The 19,791-nt window shown below is 55.5% G+C and overlaps 6 protein-coding genes across 6 annotated transcripts; 2 read left to right on the top strand and 4 right to left on the bottom strand.

Moving 5' to 3' along the window:
• Nucleotides 1–113: 113 nt before the first annotated feature.
• On the top strand, nt 114–2,706 carry F5144DRAFT_535177 (uncharacterized protein; the record flags this gene model as incomplete). Its single annotated transcript, XM_066787030.1, has 6 exons — nt 114–444; nt 525–582; nt 686–1,243; nt 1,305–1,972; nt 2,034–2,141; nt 2,224–2,706. 6 exons carry the CDS (start codon nt 114–116, stop codon nt 2,451–2,453), a joined length of 1,953 nt encoding a protein of 650 aa, XP_066640918.1. The 3' UTR covers nt 2,454–2,706.
• Nucleotides 2,707–5,595: 2,889 nt separating this feature from the next.
• F5144DRAFT_492456 (WSC domain-containing protein) lies at nt 5,596–6,374 on the top strand (the record flags this gene model as incomplete). The annotated part of the gene is made up of 2 exons (XM_066785917.1): nt 5,596–5,792; nt 5,903–6,374. The coding sequence occupies 2 exons, from the start codon at nt 5,596–5,598 to the stop codon at nt 6,372–6,374; spliced, it is 669 nt and encodes a 222-aa protein (XP_066640917.1).
• A 309-nt stretch (nt 6,375–6,683) lies between these two features.
• F5144DRAFT_652147 (uncharacterized protein) lies at nt 6,684–9,077 on the bottom strand (the record flags this gene model as incomplete). The annotated part of the gene is made up of 6 exons (XM_066793053.1): nt 6,684–7,149; nt 7,206–7,471; nt 7,545–7,881; nt 7,955–8,321; nt 8,376–8,643; nt 8,718–9,077. 6 exons carry the CDS (start codon nt 9,075–9,077, stop codon nt 6,684–6,686), a joined length of 2,064 nt encoding a protein of 687 aa, XP_066640916.1.
• Nucleotides 9,078–9,470: 393 nt separating this feature from the next.
• F5144DRAFT_493097 (ABC-2 type transporter-domain-containing protein) lies at nt 9,471–13,847 on the bottom strand (the record flags this gene model as incomplete). The annotated part of the gene is made up of 5 exons (XM_066785954.1): nt 9,471–10,235; nt 10,297–11,207; nt 11,266–12,023; nt 12,083–13,398; nt 13,464–13,847. 5 exons carry the CDS (start codon nt 13,845–13,847, stop codon nt 9,471–9,473), a joined length of 4,134 nt encoding a protein of 1,377 aa, XP_066640915.1.
• A 1,599-nt stretch (nt 13,848–15,446) lies between these two features.
• On the bottom strand, nt 15,447–16,643 carry F5144DRAFT_535170 (S-adenosyl-L-methionine-dependent methyltransferase; the record flags this gene model as incomplete). Its single annotated transcript, XM_066787029.1, has 2 exons — nt 15,447–16,103; nt 16,389–16,643. 2 exons carry the CDS (start codon nt 16,641–16,643, stop codon nt 15,447–15,449), a joined length of 912 nt encoding a protein of 303 aa, XP_066640914.1.
• A 553-nt stretch (nt 16,644–17,196) lies between these two features.
• F5144DRAFT_274235 (BCS1 N terminal-domain-containing protein) lies at nt 17,197–19,633 on the bottom strand. The gene has a single exon (XM_066783654.1). The coding sequence runs from the start codon at nt 19,387–19,389 to the stop codon at nt 17,374–17,376; it is 2,016 nt and encodes a 671-aa protein (XP_066640913.1). The 5' UTR covers nt 19,390–19,633; the 3' UTR covers nt 17,197–17,373.
• Between the last annotated feature and the right edge of the window lie 158 nt (nt 19,634–19,791).

Below are 19,791 nucleotides of genomic sequence, written 5' to 3'. Positions count from 1 at the left end.
GGCCTAAAGATTGTCGACACCGAAGGACGCTGATAGGGAATTCGGATGTGCTCGTTGACCAGCTAGCTATCTAGGTAGGTACCCAATTAGACCGGCATCGGGGGTTTTATTTCATGATAGCCGCCGCGTGGGCACAGAACAGTTCTGAAATATTCTTCACCCCATATCGTTTATGTGCTGTGGACACAACAGAACGGCATGAAACTCCCCTGGCTCGCGACGCCCTCAAGGGCAAGTGTGCTGAGGCGCTCAACACCACGGTGAAAGACTGCCCGAGCTTCCTAGCTGCGGCTTCGGTCGACATGCCCCGGCTTGGGTCGTCTTCGCTGGAACTGCTGTGTACCTCGGCCTGCCGTTCTTCCCTGAGCTCTGTCTGGAAGGTCATCGCCGAGGGTTGCCGTGCCGACAAAGACGTCATTGAGATTCGCTCAGTCGTGTATCCTGGTAAGCTACCTGTATTCGCTTGCTTGAGCCTTTCGTCTTGAATGAAGGTTTGTAAGGATGGGATTTGCTAATTGTGGCAGCAACATTTGTAATCGACCGGCTCATCTACACCTACAACGTTTCCTGTACAAAGGACAGGTGAGCAGAGTGGTATTTATGTTTGATCTTCGGGAGACGGGTCTCTTAATCCACATCCTAAAACTCTTGAACTGGCACTGATCTACTGCTACCTCTGAGTTAGCGACACTGGGAAATTCTGCAATGAGTTATATCTCAATGTACTCGCCAACGGAACGGCTGCCGACAGCTGCTCGGACTGTTCTCTCAACCTGGTCAGGGCGCAATTGAATTCCCCCTTCGGTTATCACCAAGAGTTCGCCCAAGGATTCGAGTCCATCACGTCAAAATGCGGCGCGAAGGGCTACGCCTTCACCTCACCAGCCAAGTACGCCCTCAGCACGAAGTCCGTTGCTGCGCCTACGGATCCCCCAACTTGTGGATCGCCGTACGCGGTCCAGACCAACGATACGTGTGACTCCGTCGCCACAGCCAGGAATGTCTCGACATATTCCGTCAGGAAGGCGGCCGGCGTTGGCCCGGAGTGCAACCTACGAAACGGCACAAAGCTTTGCCTGCCAGAACCGTGCACAGTGTATCGTGTCCAGTACGATGATACGTGCCAGAGCATCCTCGATTCAATTAGCGGCCTCAGGGCCAGTGATCTGCTTAGTTGGAACCCGAATATCAACCCTGTGTGCACCAACCTTTACACCATGGTCGAGACACTCCTCTGCATTAGGTAAGGCATATCCAACGGTGGCTCCCATTTGTGGCCTGCTCCTCACTGACCTGTTTTACAGCCCCCCTGGAAGAACGCTGGACCAAGTCACAACCGTGATCCCCTCGCCAACAACAACGCAAGCACCCCCAACCGCAGTCCCTGTTCCCACCAACGCCAAAAATGACTCAAACACGCGGTGCGCGCATTGGTACGAGGTCCAGACGGGAGACTACTGCGAAGCCATCTCAATCCGCCAGAGCATCTCGCTACGGGACTTTTTCTTCCTCAACCCATCCATCAACAGCACCGACTGTCAGAACCTCTGGCTCGAGACGTCGTACTGCGTCAAGGCGGTCGGTGACATTAACACCTACCGTGACTACCCCTATTCCACCTCACCCATCTACACGCTGACCCCCTCCAACTACCGGACCACCACAGTGGAATCGATCGCCACGGTCAAGCCCATTGCCACGCCCATCGTGGAGTTGCCCCTTGCTCCGGATTCGCTCACCGAGGAAGAGGGCTGTGTCGAGTTTGCCGATTACAGGGTGGTTGTGCCTCAGAGAGACCAGTCTCGGCAGAGGGACGTCCCTGCTTTCACCAACAACATCAACAACTGCGACTTTGTGAGCGCGTCTTTTGACGTTGTTCTCGAGGATTTCCTCACGTGGAATCCGAGTCTAAAGAAGGTGGACCCCTGTCGGCTGCAAGAAGGGTATCGGTACTGTGCTACCAACTCGACTGGTGAGATCGCTCTGGACAATGAAGAGAAGCGACATGTGTGCTGATTTGACTCTACCAATAGATGAAGAATCGCCAGGGAACCGCCCTTGTACCGAGGTTTCAGAACCGTATCCCGGTACCGCGCCATCTTGTTCTTGCTTCACTACAATTCAAGGCTCTGATGCTGGTTGTGAGTACCCGGACATAATGACTAACTCTTCCTCTAAGAAATGATGAGACCCTAATGACTGACAAAACTACCCCTGTAACAGTTTATCTTTGCGAGGACATCGCCCTCGACCAGAACATCACTATGAAAGACCTTGTCAGTTGGAACCCCTGGGTGGGTTCCGAGGACAATTGTAACAAGGGTATCTACGCCAACCTGACCGAGACCGGCGAGCGTCCGGTGTGTATCGAGGTGGGCGGCCCGGAAGCCAGTAGCAGTGGCACGAAGCTGCCCTCTGCGACGCTACTGCCGAGTACCATGGAATCGATGTGAATGGCTTTCATGTTTTGAAATTTGGAATGTAGGCGGAAGGTTAAGTTCGCTTTGCGTCTAAAAAGCACCTTCATATTGTTGCAAGTGCTGTGCTTAGTAGGTTTCTAGTAGTGGGCTACGGTGTTTGTATTAGAATCCAAGAAGAAACAGCGTGCCTTTGGTCTTTTGACCTTCAAATGCTACCTTCTGCACGTATGTTACGATAACCGCGCCTGTGTTGTTAGCAGGGACCAAGGTTTCACTAGCAGTTCGCTAGTCCGCCACGGTACCGCATGCCTAGGACTTGAGACTTCTGTTTAGGGTTAAACATTGGGTTTCATATCGGCCAGGGGTGTTAGATATAGCTATGATCCACTTGGAAGCAAGTCAATCCCTGATCATCCTTCCCACAGGATGTCAGCGTTGTTCGGGCATCACCGGTTATGGCACCCGTCGTAAGTAACTGCATAGTCTGCGGACAAACGCCTGTTTCACGCTCCTCCCTCGGCCTCCTATCCGAGTTAGCCCATACCCAGCCACTCACCAGCCACGTCCAGAACCGATCTCGGGGGCCCGAGCCCCGATGCAGGAGTGTTTGGAGTGGTGTCAGGACGGCGAGTAGGGGTAGAACTGCCGGGTCTGCAACTACCGCAACCCATTGCGTCGTGCCACACAGTAGTGTACTGGTACTCCGCTGACAAGTCGCGATAGTTGTTTAGAAGGCACAGGCTACGGCGTAGCGACCGACCAGAGGACTTGCTTGCCCGGTACTAGATACCTTCACAAAGCCTAATGATGGGGGCGAGGTAGCGGGCCCTGTCCCGGCAGCTTGGGCCTGTTATAGTATTGCAGGGGAGGCTTAGTTGGATGAGACGACCAGGGCTTTGGGTTTGTAGTCGTCTCGTCCACCCTTGTATCACAGCATACTTCTAATTCTCTTGCTTTCTTACGTTTACTTATTTCATATCAATTCACGCTATCGTTACAAATAGTTCATGACCTTGGCGTGATCAAGAATTCTACGATGGTTTGACGTGCTTCAAGCATGTAGTAGGGGAAACTAGTAATACTATTGACCCCTTACGCACACCACGGTAATGAAATGGCAGAGCATTTTGATACTTGGAGGACGTCAATAAACACATCCCCAAGCTCGGTAGCTAAAGTCTTGAACGTAACGTGCCGAAAAGAATCGGATTCGTTCATTCATCACTTCCTAAAGGCGTGCATCGGCCGGATGTTCCATCGCCCACATGCAGGGGGCCGGCCAGGGTCTAGACTCAGGTCTCCAAATCAAGTAACCTCGCACCCATCAAGTCTGGCAAATATTTCTTCTCGGACTCTGTGATTCGAATTTCCAGCCTTCGGGTTTGACTGTTTTTGGGAACCGGGCTGGCGGTCCGGGAAGGAGGGTCGAAGTGGTAGGGGTAGTCCGGGCAGCATTCTATTTCTGTCACTCATACAACCTCGACCCGCCCGGAAGGACACCTGAATCTTTCATCAATAAAATGTTTTATTGACTGGGTGCATATTCTAGCCTGCATGCAATGCAGAGTGGTTGCTACGTAGAACCAAACCGCACTAGGTGCGTGGACTGGACGGTGACCGGGACGGTGGGCTCGGTGGCAGATACGAGGGCTCGGCCATTACGACCTACGGTGGCAATGGGCTCAGCTCGGGGCGTTTCTAGACCATCTTGATCGTTCTCGATCTCCTCGCTACTGCACTGATTGACACGATACCGCCCTCACCTTCCCGCTCGAGCGGTTAATATTGGAGCCGGGTTACATTGTTCGCTAACTTGAGAGTGCCCAGATCGAGCCGCATCTGCAACCCCGCAGGGGAGGGCGGGAACTGATGGTTTACCTGGTTCTCGGCCTCTGTGTGCAGGCTCCCAGTGGGGCGACCTGATGTTGTTGTGCGAGAACAGAAAATAAAACGAGGCGGAAAGGACGGCTTCTCCCCTGCCCTGCATGTGGCCGATTTTGCTCCCTGGCCTGGTCCCGAAGGATTGCAGCAGGGGGTCGTCAGGTGGCTGGGCCTCCGAGTTTGGTTCTGGGGGCCTTGGCTGTTGAGTGAAGGGACCTTGATATTGATTTTGGGGTGATTTCGCGGGTATCATTGCAACTCTATCTTTCCGATAACGAGCTGAAATGCGTGCCATGTAACCTTCTCAGAGTGACTTCAGTTCAGCTCTATCATCAGACCGTCCCATGACTTCCATCTGCAGACCTGGGCTTTGTTTTTGGTCCAAGTCAACGCGCCTGAGTTACGTTGTGGCGTAGTCTATTGGATCCGGGTTCTATCGGCCACATCCTGTCTCCTCCTCCCTCGGTGTGCCCAAGAATGCAGGAACGGAAACTCGGCGAGTTAGCGGCAAGACCGGTTGTGTAGTCCGACGACCGACAGCTTACCCCTGACGGAACCGCCCGCAACTGCAGGGCAGCTAGCGCGACTCCAGCAGCGAATCGGAGTCTGGCTTGCAAGACATCTGACTTGCGTCCCGTCATCGGAGACACAAGGCTTCTCCCAATACCTCCGCGCCAGATCTCTTGGCCCTCCACAACAGGAAATACCGTGGTACGGTGGCTTGTGAGCGAGACCCTTTTGAGTTATTTCGCTCTGAGGCTCTGCTCGACAAACCAATAGTTTGATCTGATGTCAAGCCTCCCAATTTTATTTACTCCCCGCCCCCCGGGTTCCGTCCCCGTTCCACTAGTCCCTGCGCAGACTCCAATGGCTGCATGTGATATACAAACCACGCATATGCAGACCGAGCGTGCAGCCGCCCGGTGCCCGCTCTCACCGAGGACCTCCGGACTTGTGATTCTGGATCCAGACCAGGGGTCTGTTGGGAGTTCAACCCGCACGGTTTCATCGCCAAGTTGGGTGTGTGTCAGTGCAGAGTGGGATCAGGAAGAAGCGAGAGGCCATGTTACGGTGGTACTAGAGATAGATGCCTTCGTGAACGCCACAGACTTCCCTCTGGGACTGAGGTATGGGTAAAGTTGCGAGACCGGCAAGATATTGGGAGGTTGATCAGGTATAAATATTGCTTCTCTCCCCGATGTTGCCATCTCCATTGCCCATCTCATCATCAACCTCATCTCACTTCACCCCATTGTCTACTCAGACATAAGACCAACCCTCTCCCTTCTGCAAGATGCAATCCGTCCTCGCCCTCGCGGCCATCGTGCCCGCCGCCCTCGCGCAGACCCTCTACGGCTGCTACACCGAGATCCCCACCCGCGCCCTCACCGGGGCCGTCCCCCTCATCGACTATGAGGGCATGACTGTCGCGGACTGCGAGGCTCACTGCACGGGCTTTGACCTCTGGGGTCTGGAGTACGGCGGCGAGTGGTATGTCCCCACTTCCCCACATCCCTGCCTTCCACACACCTCTTCCCTCCTCCCTCCCCTCCAAACACCAACCCCCACACACCAACCCCCCAACTAACACCCCCACCCAGCTACTGCGGCAACTCCCTCGCACAAGGTTCCTTCCCCGCCTTCTCCACCGACTGCACGATGCCGTGCCCGGGCGACACCACCCTCACCTCCATCTGCGGCGGCCCCAACCGGCTCTCACTCTACGGCACCTCCGCCACAGCCCCCGAGTCGCTCCCCTACCCGCACGACCCGCCCGTCACGACGACCCAATACGCCGGGTGCTACACGGAGGTGACGGTGGGCGAGCGGGCGCTGGCGGGGGCCAGCGGGTTCTCGCTGACGGCGATGACGGTGCCCGGGTGTGGCGGGTACTGCAGGGATAGCGGGTTTACGTGGTTTGGGCTGGAGTATAGTGCCGAGTGCTACTGTGGGAGTGAGTTGAGTGTCAACAGCACGTTGGCGGCCGAGGAGGATTGCGCGATGCCCTGCTCGGGGGCGTCGACGGAGGTGTGTGGTGGGTCGAATAGGTTGAGTGTGTACCAGTGGGTGTGAGGAGGGGGAGGTGGATGGGGATGATAGGTAGGGGGGGGTTGTTGAGTGAGGAGATGGGGGAGTGAGTTTATGGAGCTCAAGTGTCTCGAGTGTGTTAGCTCTGTTTCTATTTCTAATCCTAGGTAGGCTTGTAAGGCCATTTTCGGGTCTAGCTTGAGATGAGAAAAGAATAAAAACACCATGACTGGTACGTGTGTCAAGGCAATTGTGCTGTGTGGGAAGAGGAAGAAGACTAAAACGAGTGGGGGCCGTGGCCGCTAATAGAAAAGGAGATAACCACAGGCAGCAATAAGTCCGTCATTGATGCTCTCAGAAGGCGTATGTGTTTGCCCAAGCTCTTTCCTCGACCGCTTCCGAGAAGTTAATTCTTTCGTTCATCAACGCCTTCCGGTGTTGACGTGCCTGTTCCGCCGTCATCAGACCCGCCGGAACGGCCGCTTGCCGCACCATCTCCCTGAGCTCCGCCGGCAACCGGTATCTCAGGCTCTGTAGTAGTTCCTCTGGCGGTTTGATGACCTCGGCGGCCCCCTGCTCGAGTAGTATTTGGAATAATTCGGGCGGCATCCCGCCTATTTCGGGCTCGCTACCAAAGACGGCCTTGACCCACCAGTCAAGCCGCTGGGGCGGCACGTTGGCGGTCGATATGATGCGCTGGAATGGGTCGACGAGCCACAGAGCGACGAAGCGGCGGTGGCCGGGCTTGGTTCCGTCTTGTAGGCTGAAAGAGGAGACCCGGCGTTGACTGGAGCAAAGCCGGCCGTTGTTAATCATGGTGCTCGGTATAAGTCGATAAGTACCTACCTAGGTACGTAGGGGGGTGAACAAGCTTACAAAACATTGGGGAACGCCAGCAACCGCCCTTCGGGCGTCGCAACGCTACCATAAGGCTGAACGCTTTCGTTGTCAGCCTCGGCCCCAAGCGTGGTGCCGTAGAAGCGCTCGTACAATTCGTGCATGCCGGAGGCGACCTGAGATCGTAATTTGGCCTGGTCGGGGTCGGTAGCCATGCGGAATGATATTCCACTTGCGGTCACGTTCTCTGAGTCGAGATAATACAGCGCTGTCGCCACGATATGCTCATTCAGCTGGCCCTCAATCTAATTGCCGTTATTAGGGCCACACTTTCCTCGGTATACCGTATACGACGTGGTGGATTCCATGCAGACTTACTTGCCAATGACCCTTAGGGAATTTGGGCTTTTCAGGAGTCAGCTCGATCGAGGCCATCTTGACGATGACCTGCAAACCAGTCTCTTTAAACCGCTCTCGGAATCTTTGCTCAACCGTGTAGGTGTAAGGCTCAAAATCCAACGGCTCCATGAGAACAGGGTCCCTCAAACTTCCCCACTTCAGAACCGGGCTGTCCCTCTCAAGATTATCAAGATTATCGTCATCTTCATCGCCATATCGTCGGATAGCGTCCACGCTGATACCGCCGTGTTTCGCCTCGTATTCAGCGATAAAGGCCGGATCCACCTCTCCCCAGACATCGTTTTCGTTGCTTCGGCTGGTATTTAATAGCATCAGCCAACTCTACTGTTTTGATGTGACTTGGGGGCCAGAGGACCAGAAGAACTTACTTTACCGCGGGAGGATACTTTAAACGGTCCGGCGCATCATTTGAATCAGTGGTGGCCTTGCCGCTGAGAACACTCTCCCACGCAGGAATGACGGTTTCAATGAGCCTCTCAAGGAGTCGGTAAGTGTTGGCGTGCTTTTGGGGGTGGAGGTTGTTAATGTAGCTGGTGAAGCGAACGGAGCCGTCCTCCTGGAATGCCAGGTTAGCAGGAAGCCACTGGTAGGTTTCCGACCAAAAGTAGGGGTAGATAACTGTCTCCTCTTCATCGTCTCCCTCCAGTAGCGGTTGTACCGCTTCACCCTTCCCCGACCACCTATCGACAGCGTCGGCCACCCCTACAACTTCCTCTGGGATGAACTTGCTTTCCCCTGCCGTCTGTTAACCGCGCTCAAAAGGGACATTGAGAGCGGAGAGATGCGTACCATAAACGAAGGGATACATGGAAGGGTCGACAAGATCCTGGACCATACCCTGGTTTCCTGGATGCAAGTTGGGTCCAGCAGCCTGCTCAGTGCGGAGCTTTTCAAATGCAACCTTTAGGCCCGTTTGGAGCTCCTTGGTTACTAGGCTGTCTGCCTTGATGGCCGTGTTGAAGCAGGGAACCTCGGCCGTGCCTTGGGACGAGTTGAGAGTGAATATGAGGCCGGTTTCTTCGAAGTGAACTGCCTTGCACTTCAACTCGGCGATGCACTACGAAAATAAGACAACAGTCAGTACAGACATAGGACATTGCCACAATAGATTCTGGCTTGATGTTTACTTACATAATCGAACGCAGCCTCGTTGATAATCCTCGTCCGGTTTGGCATGGGAACCTGGATAGGGTCTGCGACGATTTCCTTGTAGAGATCTGTTTCATTCTGCGTCAGAGTCTCGTGGCGCCACTTGGCGACAATGCTGTCGTCAAACACCTTCTTGTTCCAGTCGGGTCTATCCGTGAGGCGATCCATAAGTAAAAGCATGGCGACTTCACGGACTTGGATAAGCTCCGAGAGGGAACCATCGGCGCCCTCGAAAGAACCGTAGCGGTAGAATTCGACACCAGCCGCCGTGGCGTCGTCATTCTGCCTGAGACGCCATAGTGGTATGTTGATGCCGGGGTAATTGTACAATGTGGACGCCATTATTGAGAAATTACTGGAGATAATGAGCTGTTCTTTTCGTCTCTAGTCGCGTTCTGTGCGGGGGAAGACTGCTTCTTCAAGTTGAATCTGCAAGTCTTTTGTTGCCAGTGGTACCGGGTAGGAGGCATTGGGCCTCTTGCGCTCGGGGGTCCGTCCCTTCCTTTGGAGAATGGAGAGACCGTGGTTACCACAGGTAGTGTTTTATGGGGGCCAACTGCCGTCTGGGTTGCGATGGTTCGAAAAAGGTTGACGGTGTAAGGTCAGGTAGGCAATTTGATAGAAACAAGAAAACAACTACCTAGTTAATTCTATCGGGAGTATCGAACATTGTTGAGTCTAATCATCAGCCCCTTTCCCCATTATTATCTCTCAAATCCTCGCCCCCAAGCCCCATTAGTTCTTCTTGACCTTCTTGAACAGCCCCCGAATCCCCATGCCCTTGACCCGGAACAAATAATAGACCCCGATCGCAATCGCGATATCAAAAATAATGTACGCCCACATAATCCCAAAGTTCCTCCACCTATCACCCCAAAAGATATCCACGCTCTCCAAGTACTGATCCGCCACCGCAAAGGCACAGTACCGACACGCCTCCGTATCAAACGGGTTCTGGAGCGTCCCCTGTGCCACGTCCGCCAGCGGCATGAGGTACTCGGTGCACGTGGTATTCGGCGGCGGGTTGAACACCAGGTTCTCCGCGGCCGAGCACACCACGGGCCGGTCGTGCAGCACCGTCGACACGATGCCCGAGATCCAGTACGTGAACGGCGACACGTAGTACATGAAGGTCCAGAACCCGGGCAGCGCGACCTTGGTCTGGAGCACGCCGCTGAAGATGGTCGACATCATGGTGAGTAGGATGACGATACCCGCCGCGGCTTGGGCGTCGGGGAGGGCGGCGATGGTCATGTGGGCGAAGGCGCTGGCGTAGATGAAGAGCTGGATGATGAAGAGTAGGACCAGGCCCTGGCGGGCCGAGGCTTGGATGCCGACGACGGGGTAGTAAAAGGAGGCGAAGGCGAGGATGCCGGTGAGGATCTGGTAGGGGATTTCGACGACGATGTTGGCAATGAGGAAGGCTTTCCAGGAGTAAGCCTTGCTTGGGCGCTCATGCACTTCGTAGAGGGAGCGTTGCGTGATGAAGAGCGGTTGGATCTAGGGATGTTAGCATGAAGGAACACAGCAGGACGCCATGAAGGCTCTGATAAGAACATACCTGCTGCACCAGCGTGGTGAAGATGGTAGTCACCATGAAGACAGAGAACACAACATTCCGCATGCCAGCCTGTGTCTCTTCGGCCTTCCAGAAGGTGAAGCCGATAAACAGGCCCGACATGATGCCCAACAGAAGCTTGGAAAGCACATAACCAGGCATCCGCCAGTACTGCTGGAAGATGCGCTGGGTGACAGCCCACACTTGAGAAGCGAAAGGCATGGCAAACTCGGAAGAAGCGCCCTTGCTGACACTGCTGTCAATCGACTGCTTCTCTTTGCCTTGTTCGTGTATCCTCTCAAGTTCGGCCTGGACCCCGCTGTATTCTTGACTCCCCTTCCATACCGAGTGCCAATCTTCGCCGTCGCGGTTGACGCCCTCGGCAACTATCTCCAGCATGAACTCGGCAGGATTCTCGTCGTCACCACAGGGGCGTGACCCGTTCTTCTCGAAATAACCGAGCAGAGATTGCGAGTTCTTGCCAATGTCCCCGAAGTAAACCGTCTTACCCCCTTTGGCGAGGAAGAGCAACCGGTCAAACTGCTGGAAGAGAAGGGCATTCGGTTGGTGGATCGTGCACAACACGGCCTGTCCCGCATCTGCCAGCTTGCGGAGGAAGACGCAGATGGCCCAGGCACTCTGAGAATCAAGACCGCTGGTAGGTTCGTCGAGAAACAGGAGAAGCTTGGGTTTGGCGACCAGTTCCACGCCAATAGTCAGGAGCTTGCGCTGCTCGACGTTGAGGCCTTCGCCTGGGATACCAACGATGGCATTGGCATATTCCTCCATGCCGAGCATCTTGATGACCTCCTCGACGAACTCGAACTTTTCCTTCTTGCTGACTGACTTGGGCCGGCGGAGCATGGCGCTGAATCGGAGACTCTCCCTGACAGTAGCGGTGTCGAGGTGAAGATCTAGAAGGCGTCAACAATGAGCTATAAAACTGAGAAAACAGGAAGGGCTGAAACTTACCCTGCTGCTGCACATAACCGGTCTGGCGCTGGAAGTCCGCACGGAAAGGCCGACCGCTCACTAGCATATCGCCCGTCACAACGCCGACAGATTTCCGTTGCGCGAGCACATCCAACAACGTGGTCTTGCCAGCCCCTGAAGCGCCCATCAACGCCGTCAAAGTGCCGGGCTTAACCCACCCAGACACGTTGTCCAGCAACCGACGCTTACCTTCCTTGACGTCAATGTCATAGGCAACATCCTTCCAGGTGAAGACATCCCTTTGGGGCTCAATGCTGCCGCCCTTGGGGTCCTGGGGCGCATGTTCCACGTCTGCCCCGGAAGTTGGTGCGCTGGTTTCCTCGTCGTTGCCCCTGCGCTTGGGGTCCAGGTGCGCGGGGATGTCCCACCGTGGGAATACCAAGGATTCGGCGGTGCTGGCGACGGACGAGTTCAACTCCACCGCCGCGAGGTAGATGGCCATGAAACCGACGAGGAACGCCATGAGGATGCCAAAATTGCGCCAGACATGCGAATATTGGTAGCCATACATGGCGGCAATGTAGGCATCTCCGCTGACGGTGCGCCGGCCGGCCACAGCACCCGCGCTGGCGCAGATCCAGGAGTCGCCGACGAGGGGGGAGAAAGGAGGGACAATCTGGGAGCAGGTGAACTCGCGGCCGTGAAACTCGTTGGCAATGAGGATCTCGAAGGCGTAGAAAATCGGGTTGAGCCATCTGATCCAGCTAAACCAGGGGTGCATCTGCGGCACGGGGATGCTGTGAATGTGTTAGCAATGGAATACCCCTTTCACACCCGGGGCTATGGGAACACTCACATGTAACCGGTATACATGACCAACGCCAACACCAACACACCTGCCAGCGCCATCGCCTGCGACACCGTCTTGGTAATAGCCGCCAGCGTCCTAAACACGGCGCTCATAACAAACGTCGCCACAAACGACACAAGAAAGAACAGAAAGAACTGATCCGGCGTCCGTCTCAACCCAGCCAAAAAGTACACGATCAAGTTAAACACCACCGCCGACGCAAACTTGACCGGTATATCCGCCACGATCCCCGCCGCCGCCTCCGTCGCGGGATGATAAAACGCATACGACGCATGCTTCTCCACGATGGGCCTCTGCGCATACAGGCTATCAATCTCCGCGATCGCCGTCAGCGCATTCAACAGAATCGCCATAAACAGCACCGACCCCTTCCCCTCAAACCCAACCGTCGCATCCGGATTCCCAAAAAAGATCGACCCAATAATCAGCGCCAGTATCAAATTCGACCCGATATTCGTTGCCGTCGCCGGCAGATTATTCCACACCCTGCGATACGCCCTCTTCGTATTCAGCCGCACCTGCATGGCCACACTCAGCCGGTACGGCGACCCGGGCCGCGCATGCCTGCCCTGACAGTGCTGTTTCTTCGCGCGCAGCGCCGCGATGCTCGCTTCACGACCCTCGCCCTCGAACGCCGCATCATGCTGCGCCATGTCGGCCTGCAGCGCGGCGAACTCCGGCGAGGCCCGCCAGTACCGCTCAAAGTCCTCCGGGGTGCGCGGGACTTTGTGCTCCATCCCCGGCCGCGGGGTGCGCTCGTCCGGGTTGGTGACCGAGGTGAGGAAGTCGCCGGTGGTCTGGCGCGGCGGGCAGTGCCAGCCCTGGTGTTCGAAGAAGGCCCTGGCGGCGTGGGCGGGGCCGAAGTAGATCTGGCGGCCGGCGTAGAGGACGGTGGCCTTGTCGAAGACGTCGTAGATGGCCTGGCTGGCCTGGTACATGGCGACGGCGTGGGCGTGCCGGCCGAGGTTGGAGGAGAGGCGCAGGGCTTGCACGAACTTGAGCGCGCTGGACGAGTCGAGCCCGCGCGTGCTGTTGTCCCAGGCGCAGATGGGGGAGCCCGCGACCATCATCTCGGCGATGCTGACCCGCTTGCGCTCGCCGCCGGATACGCCGCGGACGTAGTCGTCGCCGACTTTGGTGTGGTAGGTGTGGGAGAGCCCGAAGATGGCCATCACCACCCGCGCGATGTACTGGTAGTACTCGGAGCGGGGCATGTCTTCGACGCGCTGTGATGGCGTGCGCATGCCGGCGGCAAACTCGAGGGTTTGCCCGACGGTGAGATGGGGGAAGTGCTTGTCGACCTGTTTGTTTTTATGTCAGTCCTTGCATCCCTTATGAGGGTCATTAAATTCAGGGGGCGACGTACTTCTTGGTTGTAGATCACTTCCCCCTTAAACTCCTTCTGCATCTGAGTTTGTGACGCTCCATTGTAGTGGATTGTTGACTCCTTGCTCAAGGTCAAGCCGTTCAGTTCGCCGCAAATAGACTTGAGAAAGGTGCTGCAACCTGAGCCCGGCCGGCCTAGCACTGCCAACAGCTCGCCACTTTTGACAAGGCCGTTGAAGCCGTGAAGGATGTGCCTATGCTGTTTCTTCCCGGAGAAGAGCTCGCCAACCCGGAGTGGCGCTAGGAGAACCGAGTCAACCGTCTCTTGGAGTTGCAGAGCAGAACCGGATCCAGAGACATTCAGATCTTTGAAGAGCACGCTCAATTCGCTCGCCTTGTTCCCCTGCGCGTTGACTTGGGCCATAAAATGTTGGACCCATCTCCTTACGTCAAAGTCCGCCGACTGGGGATCCAAACCAGGATCCGAGTAATGTGGAGCTGGCGCATTCCTTCCCTGAGTTTGATGGCGCGAAAGCGCCGTAGCAATCTGTTGAAGCTCTGTTGTGACGCCCTCCTCGTCTAGGGGGCTAGTTGTGCTTCTCCTAGAAGTGTCGTGATCTCCTATCGTGGCCGAACTGGCATCATGGTCGCTCAGGCTGCTATTGGTGGTACCCGTTGCAACACTGGCAGCCACCTGCTCCTTAGGGGCCTGGTGTTCGTGTCCCGGCATGGTGTAGAGTGGATGGTGATGCTGCTGTGCCGTAACATCGAAACCAGGGGGGTTCAAGTTGTTGTTCTGGCTCGTGGAGCAAGGGGACTGATATACAATACCACTTCTCAATTTTGAAACCCATTTTCACTCTCGGTCGGTCCCTAATACCGAATACCGCAGTGGAGTCGTCATCAATTCGCATCTTGAAGACCGATGTCCCTCGGCGGGTTTCCGACTTAACAATCTCACCGGTGTTATTCCATTGGTCTATTTTCGAAGTTTTCAGTATGTCGGGATGAATCCGTTTGCCTAACGGCGGGACCCACCTACCATTGGTGAGGTCGGAACTCCTCCGCCCATACATGTTGGAGGTTAATAACGGCAACAACCCGCCGCGGGACTGTGCGGCGTGAAATGCTTGTTGGCACCGCATGCTACGCCGTGACGCGTTCGAAAATATCTAAACGAGATTTCTGGAGCTAGGATACTTATCTTAGGTATCTAGGTACCTTATCGATCCGTCGAACTCGGCTCACTCGGGTCCCGCGAGTGGGCTGTGGACCTTTCCGCTCATGTTGTCAACCGTTCCCCCGTACATGCATGGATACCGGCTGATACTGTCTGTCCTTCGAGCTCTCCGTGACGGAGACATGTAAAACCATCTCGAAGCATGGCCAATAAAATGCCGCCCACGTTGCTCGATTTTCACATGTCAGACTCAGCAACTGACATCATCGGAACAAAAGCTTTTCCTGTCCCTGGTTTTGCTCTTCATCTAAATTTATTCTACACTGTCTTTCGTATCGTTAGAAACTGGTGGGAAGGCCCGGGGACTCGGTAAAGGTAGAATAAACAAGACAAACATGTAGCCTCTTCGTAATATTTATTTTTCCCTTAGCAAGGAAACTAACAAAACACCCGTGAACAATGAGGCATTACTCACATTTGTGTAGCCCTGCAGTCCTGCCAAACCCGCGGGCCCCGGATCGTTCCGACGCTATACTAGCGCCGGGCGGACCGAGGACCGGGATTCAAACAACTGCCGGGCCCGCGAAACGGAGCCTCGGAGATCTTGCGTGCTAATGCGCCATCGGACACGGGGCAACTAACGTTAACGAGGTTGATTACTGTTAGGCACGGCCATCCCTGCCTGCCGATCACAGGTTTCATGAGAATGAGGCGCCGTGATACTCCATAGGATCGTCGAGACACGTGGGAGACGGAGGGTTGGCTTTGTGCGAATCCCGGTCCGGCCAACGACCAACGCAAGTTGCAACTCGCAAGTAAGGTAGGAATAGTAATAGGTATTGTCTACTGATTCACCAAATTATTAGTGATGCTCGTCCTCTGTCTTGTGCGGTAAGACCCCCTTTGCCCCTCATACGGTTTCCCAATTTTTAGACTGTTACTCCAAATGCTCTTCTGAGCAATCACCCACACAAACTTGGGGTCGCCGTTTCTGCCCTCAGCCTCGGTGACCCCCTTCACCACCACCTCCATGTCCTCCAGACCCTCGACGAAACTCATCAACTTCTCCTCTCCCCAGCTGCTCCGGTACACCCAGCCCTCCTCCAACCCCAACCAGTGCTCCTCCACCTCCCCCTCATTCTCCTCCTGCGGAAAATTAAACAACAGAAACCCGCCAGGCCTCAACCACTTCGCCGCCCTCTTCAGAAAGACGGCCTGCTCCTCGCGCGGCAGATGCAGCAGACAGTACAGGGCGATGACGACATCGAACCGCTCCCACGGGTACCGCAGCTCCATCATGTCCCGGTGGATCCACGACGCCTGGCGTGTGTCTGTATGCTTGGGGAAGTGGGCGCGGCAGCGCGCGATCTGCGTCTCGGAGATGTCCACGCCGACCACGTTCACGTCCTCGGAGAGAAGGATCTCGGCGACCGGGGTCCCGTCGCCGCACCCCACCTCGAGCGCCCGCATTCTATGCAGCCGGACGAGGGTGATGCCGGCCTCGGCGAGGAGGGAGGGCTCCTGTCGTCGTTGCGTGTCGCTGGTATCTTTCTGTTTTCCGTGGGCCCCGCTCGCTACCCTATCGGGGCGCTTAGCCCTATCGTAGCCCGCGATCTCGCGCACCGGGCTCATCGGGGCAGCCTCTGCTTCCTGAGGACTTTCTGCGGGCTGAGAAATCGAGGCAGCCGTCTGCTGTGAATGCTCTCCAGGGTGCGCTGTGGTATCCACGTCCTTTATGTGCTTTGCGGTATCTCCGTCGGTTTTCTTAGCCTCGTTTCTGCGTACTTGCTCTTTTTTGAGTAGGTCGATCAGCTTAATTGCGTAGGTGAAGCGCTGGCCCCGGTACATCACCGTCCATCGCTTGTATGACAGCGCAATGGAATCGTACGACTTCCCGGTCCGTTGTTTGAGGTTTTCTAGGGGGTCGACAGTGGTGATGTTCGGTTGGGTTACCGTGCCCCGGGACGGGCGAGAATCCCGCCTTGCTTGCTGGGATTCTCGTAAGATTGAGCCATAATTCAAAAATGGGAGTCGAGGCATATTGTTATGAGCGAGATGAAGACAGTCCCGGCCGTGAGTCCCAAATAGTCGATCATTTGATGTTCCGGAATCGCCCCAGCTCTCGGATTCCCTCTCGGGCGGATCTAGGTCCTCGGGACTGTCCATTTTAGAAATGAATGCTTGAACTCAGGGGAAGTCACTCGGTCGAGCTGGAAAGAGATGCGGGTTAATATGCTCGTACTGTGAAACCGTGTCTATGATGTCGGTTCTGGCGATTGGTCCGAGATGGAATTCCTAAAGAGTAACTTTATTTTGTTGAAGTTTGCAGTCGGTTTGCCGATAATAATTTCTTTATGGATACCACAAGACTCGCGGCCAGCTAAGAAAAGAGAAGGTACCTACCCAGTTTAGCATTAATGGCAGCAGTGCGGGAAGTTGCGTTCAGTAGATTTGCGTTTGTGGCGGGCAGGAAGACCCAGAAGATGGGATGACCTAGCCTCAGGCCTCAGATTTCCACACTACCGTTATAACATGACGTGACATGACGATAGGGGTAAGTCACCATCACTCTGCTTCATGCTCTTGCGCAGTTCTCGTTTAGTTGTGGAACCTTTTACCTTCTTCACTACCTAGGTACTTTAAGCTTTCGTTATGCCCGTCTAATATAACCAAATGACCACAACAAACTATTGACCCGCCATCTATTGTTAATACACCCAACTACCCTTTCCATAACGCCCCAATGCTAGCCGCTACAATGCTATTTATCCTAGTCGTCGTTTAGTGAAATGCTGTTTAGTGACTGGCTCCGGGGGGGCCTTGGCCCCTCCTTCAACTTCTCTAGCGCCTCCTCCACCTCCTTCGGTGTTTCCAGCATCCCTTCTACCATCTCTTCTGGCTCCTCCACCATCTTCTTCTCCGGCTCCTCCACCATCTTCTTCTCCGACTTCTCCTCGGGCTTCTGCGGCAGCTCCTCCGACTGTTCCTCAATCTTTTTACCGTTGTCGGCTGTTTCCTCCACATCCGAGCCGTCTTGCTGGCTCTTGCTCCGATTCTTCTTTTTCTTCTCCTCTTTCATCCTCTGTCGCAGTTCTTCCAGCTCCTCGTCCGAGTCATATTCGCGCATCGCCTTCACCATCCTTTCCGCCTTCTTTCGCTTCTGCTCCTTCTTCTTCTTCTTCTTGGCTTCGGCGGCCTTCCTCTCCCTTTCTTTAGCCACTTGAATCAACCGGAGTTCCTCTTTCACCCAATCCGCCATCTTGGCCGCTGCATCGACAGGCGAGTCCCGGTAATTCAAGAGATAGCCCTGAATCTGGGCTGGCGTAAACACCTCGCTCGGAATACACTCGCTGAAGCTGAGGGCCAGTTTCTCGAGCTCCTCCTTAGGAAGTTGAACCGCCCTATCCGCCGGGGCCGCACCCTCCTCGTCGGGGCTAAACATTCGCAAGAACATAAGTTCGCCACTGCGCGGCGAGATGTGCCCCAGGTACAGCATCCTGTCAACTCGCCCTGGCCGCACGAGGGCCTTGTCGAGCGTCTCCGCAAAGTTGGACGTCATCAGCACGATCCGGCCTTCCTGCGAAGCCACGCCATCCAGCACGTTTAGGAGGCCCGAAAGAGTGCACCTAGATCGCCCGCGGTCAATATCGCTGTCGGAGTCGCTTTTGTCCGACTCGTCGTCACTGTCGCTATCGCTATTGTCGTCGTGGTTCTTGGCACGGCGTTTGATTCCGACAGCGTCGATGTCTTCGAGAAGCACCAGGCAGCGCGGCGGGAGGGCAGTGAACAGCTTCTCGAGCGTCGAGTCGTTATTGACACTTGGCATGTGGAGCAAATACAGCTCTAAGCCAAACTTGCCTGCTAGCGCCAGTGAAAGTGACGTCTTTCCGGTGCCGGGAGGACCATACAGGAGGAACCCGCGCCGGTATGGGATGCCGCGCCTGTTGTAGAACTTGCGCGTGTTGACGTCGAGGTAGTTCTCGATATCCGCCACGAGCTCCGCCTTGATCTTTTCGTCAAAATGCACCGTCTCGAGTGGGCGAAGAGGGCGCAGAATGGTCGTATCCCAAGTTTCATCGTAGGTCCGCTTGCTGATCCGGACTGTGATGTATGCCTCGCGCTGTTTATCCGCAAATACGCGACATGTGTCGAGGAAGCGTTTAATAGGTTCTACCGACCGACCGAGGCACATAACCACAAGCGGCTCGTCACCCTCCGGCGCCCCGGCGTATTCGTCCGGCGTTCTGGCCCAGGCGCTGTTATAATGTGAACTACTAGTCAGAATGCGCCGCACCATGAAGATATTGCGCTTGTGGATGAACCATGTCGTCCCGAACGTCGGCAAGTACTGCACCGGCATCCGCTTCTCGTGGTGGAAGTCGTTGCGCTCTTGCGACACGCGGCGGTAGGACCACGCATCGTTGCGAATCGACTCCGAGTTGGCGGTCAGGATGCGCGTGCCCTTCTTCAACAGCACATGGGCGCCCAGCCAGTTGAGCACCTCGCGGTTGAGCCGATCATTGCCGGCGATGGAAATGGAAGCCGTCAGGAAGCGCACGATCCACCAGTACAACTTGGACCCGGTCTCTTGGAGGCTCTGCGCGCCGCTGGATGCTGCGCCCATCAGCGCCGCAGCGGTGAGGAGTGTCGTGAGGTCGAGTTTGAGCCATTTCTTAAAGAAGTCTTGCAAGACCGAAAAGCCGGGGATGCGCTGTTCCAGGTCTTCGGCCGAAGCGCTTCTGTCACTCAACAGCGATGTGCCCGCGAGGGCAAGTATGCTGTTCATGGCGGTTGATCCTGAAGCTGGGACAATTATTCCAAGTTCCCAACAGACGGGGGACAGAATGATCGGGGCCGCAGAGGTGGCTACCTCGCCCTTTAAATAATTTGGTACAGTACCCTGGAAACCTGAACAGCACCTAGGCAGGCAGGTAGGCACTTGGGTATGCAGTCGCGTGGCCAGAAAAGGGATGTATCGGGAAACCGCCTTGTTGAAGAGTCGGCGAAGTGAGGAGGCGAATAAAGAGTCGCGGGCCGCCTCGCAGCCGCCTGCCTGTTGATCATGTAGGACGGTAAGGACGAAAAGGAAAAAAAAAAAATAGGCAGCTCGAGGCAAGGCAACCGCAGGTTACCCACGATCCATCCGAGTGGGTTCACAGGAGCTGCATGCACACCGCCCGCTTGCGCG

This window comes from Chaetomium tenue (genome assembly GCF_020726465.1).
Source record: "Chaetomium tenue strain MPI-SDFR-AT-0079 chromosome Unknown F5144scaffold_5, whole genome shotgun sequence".
In the NCBI taxonomy this organism is placed as follows: domain Eukaryota; kingdom Fungi; phylum Ascomycota; class Sordariomycetes; order Sordariales; family Chaetomiaceae; genus Chaetomium; species Chaetomium tenue.
This window is presented reverse-complemented; position numbering and strand designations above follow the sequence as displayed.